Below are 12,579 nucleotides of genomic sequence, written 5' to 3' on the forward strand. Positions count from 1 at the left end.
GTTGAAAGCCCAGATCGTAATCGTGATTAAAATTCGATTAATTGAGCAGCCCTACCTAGATGTACCATTTTTTCTTTGAAAATTTGCCAGCTTTTCCTGATAATTTTCCTCATCTCTTGCCATAAAAGTGGCAGGTGTTTTCTTCTTTATTTGTACTGTTTTTTCTCATTAATCTGCCAGGTTTTTATTTTTCTGAGCCCTGGGGTTTCCTCTTCTTACCTTCAGTGGTCCTGACACACTGTAGTACTTCAGAGAAACCTGATACCAAGCTCAGTGATATTTGTGCAGCATGTGCACAAATGTCACCTGAGTTTACACCTGCAACAGCGTCTCTGCTCATTTACCCGACCTCCAGCTCTCCCTGCACCCCGCTTACAGTGTCACCTGTACGCTTGAGGTCACTCTTCCAGGTAAGGTACTCCTGCTCTCAGGTGGTGCCTTGTGGACAACTAGCACTGGATTAGCCGCGCATAGCACGTTACGTGATGTTACCTATCATGCTAATGCATTAATACGTGAGCACCTGCGGTGGCTTAAGTTAGAGAGCTAAGGACTGTCACCTGACGCCGTCTGAAAGATGCATGACAGCGGCGTCTTTGCGCGGAGCTTCGGGTTTCGCTGCTACATCGGGCTAAGGATTAGCTGAGCAGCTAACGTTTGCTGGCCAATTACTTGACATTAGTAAGAGGGTGAGTGTGGGCACAGGTGTGTTAAAAACACGGAAATAAAGCACATGACAAGAAGAGAACTACTAAAAAACCAAAAACCCAAACACATCCGTCTTTCTCATTCAGTAAACATCAGGGAATCGCTTGCAGAGGGAAACCCTGCTTCCATTATCGGCCACTGCTCTAAGCCTGGCCAGGGCTGGCTAATTTCATTCATTACATAAAACAGATGAATGCACGGATTTATTAAACTGCGGATTCGCTTTAAAACTCAGAAAACTGAGTGAGTGACGGAGTGATGCTGAGGGAGAAGAGAAACGCTGTCCGATAATGGGCGCATCGATGCTTTTTGTATATAGCACTTAAGCTAGCGGTGCTGAGCAAGTTCGCTTAACTCAGCGACTCACGGATTAAAATAAAAACCGTAACGAGGCCTTAAAGGTGTACTCACCGGACCCCCGCGTGCATAGCAGCCCAGTCGGTCAGTCTGCCTCACGGTAACGTGCCGAAACAGCCCGAAAAACAGACAAACAAACAGAGAGACACTCACCGGAGCGGCTGTTGACGCAGAGCGGAGCTCCAACTGACGGAAGGTACGTTCACGGTCCGCTGGGAAACCACAGAGCCACCAAGCAGTTCGTCACAGAGCAGTCCGTGCAGAGAGCAGGAATTCATTACTCGGCATTAGGCCCATGAACAAATAAAATGACATTACATTTAATTTAATTGTAAAAAAAAAAAAGAAAAGAGAGAGAGAGCTCGTGAAAGAGGAAACAAATAAAGACTAAGAAAAATGCATTCAAATTAATATGTAGCTCAAAAAGTCTGGACTTGTGAACTAAAAGTTGTAAAATAAAATAATTATAATAATAATTAAATAAATAAAATATTGTGCTTGGACAGAGAAATAATATTCTGAGATAATAAAAATTCAGATTTATGCAACTAAAGGCACAATATATGAAATGTATCATAAAATAAAAATATAGCTCAGTGAGGGGAATAATGCTTTACGATAGTTAAATTGTTGTTCAATTTACGATGTTAAAGTTGTGAAAACATAAAATGAATAATCAAATAAAATAAACACACAGTAATTATTATTTTTAATTAATTTAAAAATGTAGTAGGAGCGAGATAATATTCAGAGACAAATCCAAGTTTATTAAGTTTAAGTTGTAATAAACAAAATTGAACGTACTACTACTACTACTACTACTACTACTACTAATAATAATAATAATAATAATAATAATAATAATAATTTGTAGCTGGGAATGGGGATAGCATTTCCTGAAGGTCCCTGAGTATGAGATTAAATTTGTAAAATGAACAAATAGGTGGTATATTCCTTGAGATTAAGGTCTCCAGTGGTTTTAATCTTTAAATGTTCAATTCATTCCAGTCTGAGAGGCTGTATGTGAGGATGAAGATAAACAGTGAAGTGAACATGTGAACAGTGATAAACAGTGAAGAAGAATTAAAAGCCACCAGGGGGCAAACAAGCCCCATTTTTCCAAGTTTAAAGACACGCTATGTTTTGTTGTGCGTGCGCACTTCCAGCACACGGAGACGCGAAGAATGCTTCCGCGGGTCTCTGGAGCTGTTCTCTATTAGATCCTGTTTCCTCGAGACTGCACATGTTCGCCCTCTTCTCAAACATACTGGTCCAGCTTTGTGGAAAATAACTGGTGGCACAAAGTCTGGCTTTTACCACAAAAACTCTTTATGACCAATAAAGGACGTTTCTTTTAAAATGCTTCATAGGTTCTATCCAACTAACCACTACCATCAGAGACTTGAAGGTGATATCAATTTAAATTGTTCTTTTTGTGGAACCGATAGGAAACAGTGGTTCATAAATTCAAGTTCTCCGTTTACTTTTGTATATAATGCAAAATATTTACTCAATAATGGACAATAAGAATTAAAAGGCCTCGATCACCTTTTTAAACATTATACTTGTATAATTGAGTGTGTTAGAACGATTTTAAAGCTCTGGCATTTTGTGTTTGAGTTTATTTTTTTTCCGTTTATTTTCTTAGTGCTCCTTTTTGTGTTGTTGTCAGCCAGTCTATATAAAGTTTGGGGGGGGGGGGGGAATCAGGGTACTCAAAACCTGAGTAATCTGCAAGTTACAGTTACTCAGTGAGCAGCACAGCGAGTCCCGTCGGTGACGTCATATTACGTTTTATGACTGTGGAGCTAAATTTAAGTATTTTACACACAATTTGGATTCTTTAGTGTAAAACGGCGACACATTCTCCGGAGGAGTCAGTTAATATGTCACTCTGTAACTGTGTAATGTGGAGATATGATATAGATATATAAAGATGCAGATTCAGGGAGCTGGCTGATCTATATTTGATGTAAACTGTTTCTATTGTTCTTCTATTGTCCCAAAAGAATAACAGGAATGTGATGCGTTCAGTTACATGTCAAAACGAAACGAAACAAAGCTCACATGTCCTACTGCTTCTGAACCCATCCCTATGATACTCTGAGGTGTGTATGTGTGTGTGTGTAATATATTTCCACTGTGTCACACACCTGAATAAACCACACACACACCCTTCTGGGGGTGGAGTTTACCCCGTGTTTTTAAGTAATGCGTAACGAGCCGAATGGTGTCATTACGCACACGGAGCTCGGACTATCGTTTCCAGCCAGATTAGAGGCTGATGTTGCTGCCTTCTCTGTGAAGGAGGAAAGTCATCTGTCCAGTTTCTGGTTTGAACTTCAGAATGATTAGTGCGAGGATTTTATGGGTAAGTTTCACTTTCCTGCATTTCACCGCATTTAGTTTTTGTTTTTGTTTTTTTTTGGGGGGGGGGGGGGGGTTGTTTTTTGTCCAGGTGTAAAATGGAAAAGAACGTTTTCTAAGGCAAATTTATTTTTTAGTGATGGTCTGATAGATGTTTAAGGTTAAAATGCAACACACTGAAAACACTTCAGAATATATGGACAGACTTTCCTATAAGAATGAGAGACACATGTAAAGCCTGATTTATCAGTTTGTGACGATCTCGTGAAAACTGAAAGGATTCACTGTTAATAATCATTTCCATGAGCAGGGATGTGTGCATAAAAGTATGTATTATTTGTTATCCTTTAAAGGAAAAGTTAAGTTCACGAGTAATCAAAAATGTGCTGTATTTCAAATGTTGAAAGTAAAGATCATTTACAGCATGTCAGTGTAAAAAAACATTAAAAAAATAGTCGTTTACATCAATTTATCAATAATCATGGAGAAATGTAAATAAACCAAAGAAAACCTAAAGATGCTTAAAAAGAATGGACTCAGGAGAAATATTAATATTGATAACAGAGGAATGAGTGCGCGTAACTGCCTGGGCTTGGTTTCATTCATAACTGTGCAGTAACACTCCTCTGTGTTTCATCATTGACTCACCATTTAACACCTACAAGTCCTGAGCCAGAGCAACCCAGCTGCTCCCTAACTGTGACCGTGAAATTATTCTAGATTAGAAGGATACATATTTTATCTAATCAAAAAAGAAGAAGAAGAAGAAAGTAGAAGTCTTTATAAAATAACAATAATAGCTTAACAGTGGTGGAAAGAGAACAGTCTGGGTTCAAGTAGTCAAGACTTAAACAGAAGTACCATTGCAGTGTTTTTAATTTTTTATCTAAGGTTTTTGGCAGTTAACCCAACAATGATATTCAGAATGAGCCTGTGCCTCACGATTGAACACTTTCAATCTGAGTTATGTTGATTTGGGGGTTTTCTTTACACAACTTGGAGATAAATTGGTTCATAATTGATCTCCACACCTGCAGATCCGGTTTAGCTGTGTGACAGGTAACAAAGTGTTGTGCTTGTACTAAACCTAATGCCCTGCTGAGCTGTGACTGAGGACCCATGTGAACCCGGGCTGGTTTCAGACCCAGATTCATTCACTGTGACCGCCTCATCTATACTTAGATTTTTCTTGGCCCTCCGGCCACTTCCTCATTTCTGTCTTTTCAAACTCATCAAGCAGCATTTCTCTTTGTTCTTGTCATGAGCGCGGCATCAAGCAGGAATGTGTCGGCCGAGAAGCTCGTTGGTTTCGGCTCTGCGATCCTGTTCTGCAGCTTCCTGCTCTCGGTTAACTGGTCCATCAGGTGCTGTGGACTAAATTTACCCTTGTGCTCCGTTACGTTCCTGAGGGAAACACTGTACATTTATCCGACAGGTTTTTAATGCTGTTGAAGATTAATCCAGCTCTTTATGACCTTACAACAAGAAAACTGCTGCTTTCTGCAACTGCTGCCAACTATTTAAAAAATCTGTAACCTGTAAACTGAGGGCTTTACAAATAAATTTACAAATGCAAGCATACTTTATTCATCTTAATATAGTTTTGTCTCGCAGTCTTTAAATCTTACATTTTATTGCTTCTTTATTGGGCCAAATGTAAATCTGCTACAAACTTGATGTAGAAATCTTGCATGTAATAACAAAACCAGGTGGCTGAAAGATATTTTTATTGATTATACAGCAGCAGTAGCACCTAAGAAGTTGCGAGTAATTTTAAAACCTCCCTTCTTGGTTTGAGGCCAAAATATGTAAACATGTCCAATATTTCACAAAAAATCCAAACATTTACCCCCCCACCCCCACCCACCCAAAAAAAAAGCACAACCCTTGATATGTATCTATGTCAAGCCAACTGCACTATCAATACTCTTTCATTCTAGAGCAGCTGTTTTAGCTCCTCCCCTTTAAGCCAACTTCATTCTGATTGGCTGCAGCTCATACTCCTGATATCACATGGAGCCAGGAGCAAAAAAAACAGCTTGACACTGAGCCTTCAGTGAAGTCTAAAGCCTGAGCTGACATGCTCTCCTCTGTGTCTGCAGACTCTCGTTCAGATGCAGATTAGATGATTCTACAGAGCAGAACCAGACATGGACTTCCGTCTGCAGGAAAAATCTCACCTCTACTACAAGGTCAATGGGAGCTCCAGACCAGGCGTGAGTACTCAAAAACCACTCTGGTTTACTCACAGCTGAGTTTTTTGTTGCTTCTCTGTAATTTAGCACACATTCTTTTGAGCAAACCGACACAGGAAACAGGCTAAAACTAAACAGATTTGGGTTTTTTTTTTTTGGTTTTTTAATTAAAGCAATTGTAATGACTTTGTTACCACAAGAGAAGTCAGGGAAGGGGGGAAAGTCCCATTAGAGTTTTTAATCTGTCAAAACCTGGTGACATGAAACAACAGTTTTAGTCCCCTGTGCCAGCCTTCAGCATAAGGGTAACCTGCTCAACCAGAAGAGGTCTTACTGTCTGGGTTTTTTTTTTTTTTTAGTATTTTGCCCCTGAACAACTAACAGAGGAACAAAAGGAGCATGGCTTTGCAGCCAAGTTGAATTGAAATAAAACTGGAGGTCACTCTGATCTTGGCTGTTATCTCTGCACAGGGACAGATGTAGATGTCTAACGTTCTCTTAGGGAATCAGCAATATCAGTCTTCCTGTTGGTAAAACAGTCATTTTGGAGCTATTTTTCAACTACAAAAGACCACCAGCCTTTAGAAAAAGCTGCTAATTGGCTCCTGCACGAGTATTCCCCTGTGTGGTCAATAGCGGGTCACATCATGGCAGAGAAAAGAGCAGTCCTGTTCTTTTTGTCCTATTAACCACAGCAAACAGAGTCTGCGTATCAGGTGAACACCCAATTGTTCAAGCTGCATTTTCACGCTGGATAAGGCCTCGACGTCATGTTTACACAACGCAGCCAGTCATTTCAGAAGCTAGGAAGCTACACCTGCCTAACAACTTAATCCCTTCACATGCCTCAGGGATGAGATTCATTATCAGCACATGACACAGCCGAACCGGTTAAGCTGCAGTTTTTTAGGTCCTGAGCTGCTTCGCTACAATGGACGACTTTCATGGCAGCTGAAACCAGCAGATCTGCATGTTTGTCTCTGATTAGTTTCACGAGGGTGTTGCTGCAGGTGTCTTTGTCTTTGCAGGTGTCTCGGTAATCTGGTCGTGGCACTTTTCATTTCAGCAGCAACACCATATTGAAATTTCAACTGCAGCCTGAAGGTCATTACCTTCACAGAGAACAAATAAGGTGTAAAAGTCCTGCTGTCCACTTTTCAGAGCAGTGGTACTCACGTGTAAGTCCTGGGTCATGAATCCCAGTTCAGTAATTAGGATGTCTCAATTCAGATTTTTTTGTGTTTGAGTTTTCTTTGCGAAGTCAAGTTTGTAGAAACACTGAACATTTGAACCAGCGAAAGTCACGGGTGACACGTGCAAAAATCAGTTTTATTGAAGAGCTTTGAAAGAAAATAGAGTTTAGACTCTTTCATAGAGTTGCCAGCTGTAATTTAAAATGATAACGAACCACTTTGTTCACATAACAAGGCTTTTTTCTTCTTCGTGGCCAACTCTATTTATTTTTAAGTCCATTACACATTGTGTCAGGGGATCCCCTAAAGCCATGTGGTTTGGTTTAAATAGGTGGCCTCGATCCTATCAGGACCACAGAAAGACCTCAGCAAAATCAGCGGCCACTGAGTGCTGTCACTGGATACCCTGCTGTGGTGGTTCTGAGTATGTGGAGGTGAAGAGGAAGAGGTGAGGGAGCCGTCCAGCAGGAGAGAGAGGGAGGGCCAGCTGAGCCAGAAACAGGGTGGGAAAAGAAGTCTGGAAGAACAAACAAGTCTGTGTTCCCTCTACACATGCCTACTGTGTGAGAGTCATACGTGGAACGTTCGCACCCATATATGTGGAGCTCAGTGATGAGGAGACATAAGCAGCACCACAGCAGGCCTTTTTGTCTTGTTTTGCATTAAGAACAATAATCAGTCTTTTTTCAGTATGTTTCAGTCATAAACAGGAAAATGGGCAGATGTAGTGACTGTGAGGTCACAGGCAGGTTTGAGAAATTCTGCGAAACCCTCAAGTCAAGCCTTTTTGCCATTGTTGCACACCTGGGAGCATATTTGGATAATCCACCTTTCTGACTCTTCTGATTCTTGGAAACTAGAGCAGAGCACATATGAAAGTCAGCCTGCTGGCTGCAGGAAAGAACTCAGCTTTAAGGCCCTTTTAAAAAAAAATAAAAATTTATATTTAGAGACACATTCAACTTTGATATCTTCAAAACTGAACACATGCCTAGATTTGAACTTACAGTAAATGGAAAAAGAGCTGCTGTGCTAGTGCCAAACTAAACAAAGTGGAGGTATTTTCTGCAGAGAAGAGGAATAAAAGCAATACTGAATGTGTGTGTGTGTGCATGAGCGGCAGGCAGAAAGAACAAGGTGGATAAATTTAAATACCCGAGAGTCAATCATCCGCAGCAACGGACAGTGCACAGGAGAGGTGAAGAAGAGAGTGCAGGCCGAGTGGATTGGTGAAGACAAGTGTGACAGAATTATTAGCGAGAGTGAACAGGAAGGTTTAACACATGGTAGTGAGACCTGTAATGTTTGGTTTGGAGACAGTGCACTAACAAAATGACAGGTGGTGTCTGGCAATCCCGCCTCCTCAATTTCTGCCATGAAGCCAAGATGACTGCTGAAAAAAAAATCAGCCAATGTATTCTTTTCATTGGTCAGCAGGGGGCGACTTCTCTGGCAGTACAAATGTTCCAGTGTTATAGCAGTCAGTGGGAAAATGACTCTCAGCTCTCTTGCCCTTTGACCTCAGTAAAATTATATCCTGATAGCTTTACTAGCTCAGTCACTAGTTTGAGGTAATATTAAATAAATCCTGAAATCCAGTTAGTAAATTATCGTCATTATTAGAGTAACACTTCATAAATAGATCTGCAGTGAATCTATGTAAAGGCTACGGCGTAGCTCATGCACGTGGCCAACACCATTACCTGCATTTATCTATGTGTAGTCGCTTGCAAGCACATGAGGTGCAGATACATTTTTACAGAAGCACAGGTCAGGTGACGGTGAACCAATAACATTTATCACTGAATCATGAAGAATAAAAAAGGATGATTCAGCAAATACTCGCTTGTTCTATTTAAAAATGTTTCAAAATGTCAAAATCTTTGTTCATACTTTGTATGTACTTTCACATACGGGAAGTACACAAATATTTTTGCACACTAAAACAAACAAGAACAAGAAAAATGGTGTGTAAAGTGTTTAAATCAGAAACCCAGAGTGCCTCCCTCTTAAGTGGCAACCTTCGAATCTTCCCCTCCCTTTATAAATAGTGGAGAAACCTCTCTCTGTGTGTGCTACAGTGATTCACAGTAACCTGACTCTTTAACCTTTGAGGCAAAAATGTTAAGGAACAAAGAAGACATAGCAGAAATGTTTTATATCTCTTCACAGGATGATCAAGACCTGAGTCAAGAGGAGCAGGACTGCATCCAGTTCTTTGAGAAAACCATTGATTCGCTGGAGGCAAGTTTAGAGGAGGACGACTGGAGGCTTGTGCGAGCAAGGCCCTTTGAAAACGCCACTCAAGAGGTCACTAGACCTGTGGCTATGAGCGCCAACCCCTACGATACCAACCCCAAAGATCACGATATTATTGACTTGGTCCACAAGGAAGCAGATTCGGTGCACTCTAAAGAGCCGATCTTCAGTCCCAACCATCGAGGTAGCGTACAGCAGTTGGCGTTTGTGTTCGGGGTAGTCAGTTACAATATTTAAAATTGTTTATGTAGATGAAGCAGATTATTAAATTACATCTCTAAACTACTAAATCACGGTGACTGAAACTTCTTCAATTTGTTTCTACCAGGCTTTCAGACTATGGTGCCACCCCCTGAAAGCCACTTTGAGACAAAGCCAAGGCACAATCCGATGGACAGCTTGCCTTCAGAGTACAACCCTCCCCTCCCGAGTGGCATGTCCAGGCAGACGAACACCCCCTACCACCCGGCAGGCAGTGTCCCCACCCCCGTGCTGATTGCCAAGAAGATAGCTGAGAACCAGTCCGGAGGAACAGCTAACTTCCTTCCTTCACTCCACCACCTCAGCGTGGATGAAAAGCCAAGCACAGATCATCCAGTGAAGCAGGGTCCTCCTACATCTGCCAAGCCTACCCACTACCCTGACAACATCAACATGATCGTTGGCAGCAAGGACCGTCAAAACCAGCCACCACCTAATGTGAGCATCCAGGAGAAACAGGCGCATATGCTGGCAAACCTAGGTATGAATCAACCTCTGCTGCAGGACGATTCTCTACACATTGTAGGGAAGAAGCCTCGAAATGTTCCTACTCGCAGCATTTCCTTCAGTGACCCCACACCAGACAAATCTAGAATGGAGGCCCTGTCTAAGCTAGGCCTAACCAGAAATCGAGCTATGTCTGGGGATATGCCAGTCCAAATCACCCCTAACATTACCCCGCTGGTTCCTCTTACAGGTGCAGGCAGCAGTCCCACACCACTGGAGGCTCATCATCCAACAACAACTGAGACTGGGCCCAAATCGCCCGAAGCCCATGTCACTACCCCACCTCAGACCCTGATTCATGCTGACAGGAAACCTGAGGTTCGGAGGACATCTTCCTCTAGGAGCAATGACGACAGAAACCCCCAACCAAGCCTGTCGCGTCCAGCTGTTGCACAGAGCAGCTCCTATCCACCTCCTGTGGAAAACAAAGTATCCATCCCCCAGCAGCCATCTGAGGTGACCTCGTTGGCACTTAACAGCTACGGAGGAAAATCCATCGTGGTCCACCCTTCTGTTGGTTCCAAGAGTGAATCTGCACCCTCAACAACAAGCCATGAACCCAGAACCCACACTTCTGCACTCTCCAACCCCAGTGATCCCAACACCTACGGGGGAAAGAGCAAAGTCATGACCCCCCGTTCCCTATCTGGCTCCAGGACCGAGCTTCCCGACATCCTTAGCTCACACATGGACAGGGGTCAAACCTTGCCCTACAAATCAGAGCTGCTGCAGCCCGAGCACAACAGCTACGGAGGAAGGAGCCGAAACCTCAACCCAGTCACCGGCTTATATCGCACTTCAGAAAACCCAGCAAGGAGTTCCAAACCTCCAGCCCCAACACCGGCCCCGAGACCTCCTCGGCACATTGTTCCCCAGAAACCTGCGACGTCCTTGTCCGCAGACAACAGGCGAAGGTCCAACTCGATGTTCCGTCCCCAAGGCATCACGGTGCAGTTTTCTGGTCGAGGGGAGATGAATGAATCGCGCAGAGAGGCACTGAGGAAACTGGGGTTGCTGAAAAAGTCTTGATGAACTCTTGTTTGTTTTCTGGATTTATCCTCAGTTTTTACCTGCTGGTGGAGGTTGTTTCGTTATAGCTCCCTCTATTGAGTGGATAAAGACAGACTTTTACAGATTTACAGATAGACAGTGCAGCTGAGCTAAACTGCTTTAAATCTCTCCAAAAAGTTTGGAAAAAAACATTTATTTAGCTTCCTGTCTCAGCTTTGTTTGTGACACGAGTCCGATTGTGAACGTCCAGAGTTTTTTAGCCTTTTTACCAAAAGCATTAGTTTAATCTGGAGGCTCTCAAGCCTCTTTGGATTTAAGGTTGGATAGATTTTCACTGGGATTTTTTTTTCTGTTTAAAACTTGGATTCTCAGACTGTGAAGTCTTTATCACCTCTGTTACACGGGAGCCTTTTTTCTTGTTTTCACTGGTTTTCTTTACTGACTTTGGACATTTTTTCTAGTCAGTGGTATGTTAGTGTGTATTTGTTTTTCCAGTTAAAAGCACTTTTTCTTTTTTTAAAAAAAACTTCTAATATAATCAGCACTAAAGAGCAAAAAGGGATCTTATGTATGGGACTAACAAAGAAAAGATGCTGTTTCCTTGAAGATGAGGAGCCGAGCCGAGCAGGGGGATATTTTTACTCCAATGAACAAACCTCCCACACCAAACCACAGACTGGTGGTCTGGGTTTGAGGGCAGGACTTTTACTTTTTTACTACACAGAGGGAATACTTTAAAAACTGCTCTTTAGGGATGGGTGTGCACATAGCATTGGACAAAACACGAGCACTAAAACCACACAGTCTAGAAATACATCCTCGATATGTTGTTTCTGACATTTGAAAATGTGTTATTTAACTCTGTGTGCGTGTGTGCGCGCGCGTGTGTGTGTGTGTGTGTGTGTGTGTGTGTGTGTGTGTGTGTGTGTATGTGTTTATCAAGACTCCGGCCTCTGTAGTTTACCTACAGTAACTTTTGAAGTATATATTTTTATAAACTTATGTTTACAGACTCCGGTTCTCTGTAGTTCAGCTACAGTCATGTTGAAGTATCTAATGGTGCATACCTGCAGTATGGAGCTACTTTATGAGGAAATGTTCCTGTGAAGTGGTCACGTCTGCACAGATTAGGGATAAAAAGTGCCTCTTGTGTGGTTAAAGGGAAGCTGAGCGGCCATGTGAAAGTTGCTGCTATAACTGAACAGCCTGGTGTTCTTTCTGATTGTTGAAATATCCACATTATAAACTGTACATAGTCCATCTGCTCGAATATTTGCACCCATTAAACTGAACAATCTTACATCTGTCTGCATGTTTTGTCTGTTTTGTCCTGATTAACTGGGGAATGTGAAAAAGAAGCAGCTGTTTAATGACTGGGTAGTTTCAGCTGAGAGTTTTTTTTTTTTTTGTTTTTTTTTAGGATTTTACCCATCAAAGCTGCACAGCCTCTTTGAAACCATAGAACAAGACTCAAAGGTACCTCATTTGCACTTGTAGCCAACATGGAAGCCGTATTGGTACAGCATGTCTACTAGAGCAGGAAATCTTGACAGTTTTCCAGCTTTTAAGTTGTTAACATGAGCTTAACTCCTCGTTTTCTTTCCTTAGATGTTAATTTGCAGGACTGTGCAGCGTCCATGATTCAGAGCCTTCTTTAGCAGCAATAACTTGAAGTAAATGTGTGACTGTATGTATGACTTTATCAGCCTCTCACATAGCTG

The 12,579-nt window shown here is 42.0% G+C and overlaps 2 protein-coding genes across 9 annotated transcripts in view; one reads left to right on the plus strand and one right to left on the minus strand.

Moving 5' to 3' along the window:
* rab3ip (RAB3A interacting protein (rabin3)) overlaps nucleotides 1–1,343 on the minus strand; it is a 15,140-nt gene extending 13,797 nt beyond the window's left edge. Inside the window, exon 1 of one of the 4 annotated variants that reach the window (XM_005750891.1) lies at nucleotides 1,219–1,343. The gene's annotated coding sequence lies outside the window, so the exon portion shown is untranslated. The other 3 variants (XM_005750888.1, XM_005750890.1, XM_005750889.1) reach the window with 3 other exon arrangements.
* proser2 (proline and serine rich 2) lies at nucleotides 275–11,746 on the plus strand. Of its 5 annotated transcripts, XM_005750887.1 has the most exons (5): nucleotides 3,315–3,436; nucleotides 5,535–5,648; nucleotides 8,993–9,263; nucleotides 9,408–9,821; nucleotides 10,038–11,746. In XM_005750887.1, exons 2-5 carry the CDS (start codon nucleotides 5,583–5,585, stop codon nucleotides 10,874–10,876), a joined length of 1,590 nt encoding a protein of 529 aa, XP_005750944.1. In that variant the 5' UTR covers nucleotides 3,315–3,436; nucleotides 5,535–5,582; the 3' UTR covers nucleotides 10,877–11,746. The 5 variants fall into 5 exon arrangements, with proteins under 5 accessions (XP_005750941.1, XP_005750942.1, XP_005750944.1 ...); XM_005750884.2 differs by lacking the exon at nucleotides 3,315–3,436 and adding an exon at nucleotides 275–689 and having other exon boundaries at nucleotides 9,408–11,746; XM_005750885.2 differs by lacking the exon at nucleotides 3,315–3,436 and adding an exon at nucleotides 275–410 and having other exon boundaries at nucleotides 9,408–11,746.
* The last annotated feature ends 833 nt before the right edge of the window (nucleotides 11,747–12,579 follow it).

Source organism: Pundamilia nyererei, unplaced genomic scaffold (assembly GCF_000239375.1).
Source record: "Pundamilia nyererei isolate P.nyererei 1_Seehausen unplaced genomic scaffold, PunNye1.0 scaffold00291, whole genome shotgun sequence".
NCBI lineage: Eukaryota > Metazoa > Chordata > Actinopteri > Cichliformes > Cichlidae > Pundamilia > Pundamilia nyererei.

Bases quoted from the DNA above. Each gene is read 5' to 3' on its own strand.
- proser2 (XM_005750884.2), top strand. From the start codon at position 5,583: ATGGACTTCCGTCTGCAGGAAAAATCTCACCTCTACTACAAGGTCAAT. The intron at 5,649-8,992 runs GTGAGTACTCAA...ATCTCTTCACAG, and splicing joins ATGGGAGCTCCAGACCAGGC to GATGATCAAGACCTGAGTCA. The intron at 9,264-9,407 runs GTAGCGTACAGC...TGTTTCTACCAG, and splicing joins CTTCAGTCCCAACCATCGAG to GCTTTCAGACTATGGTGCCA.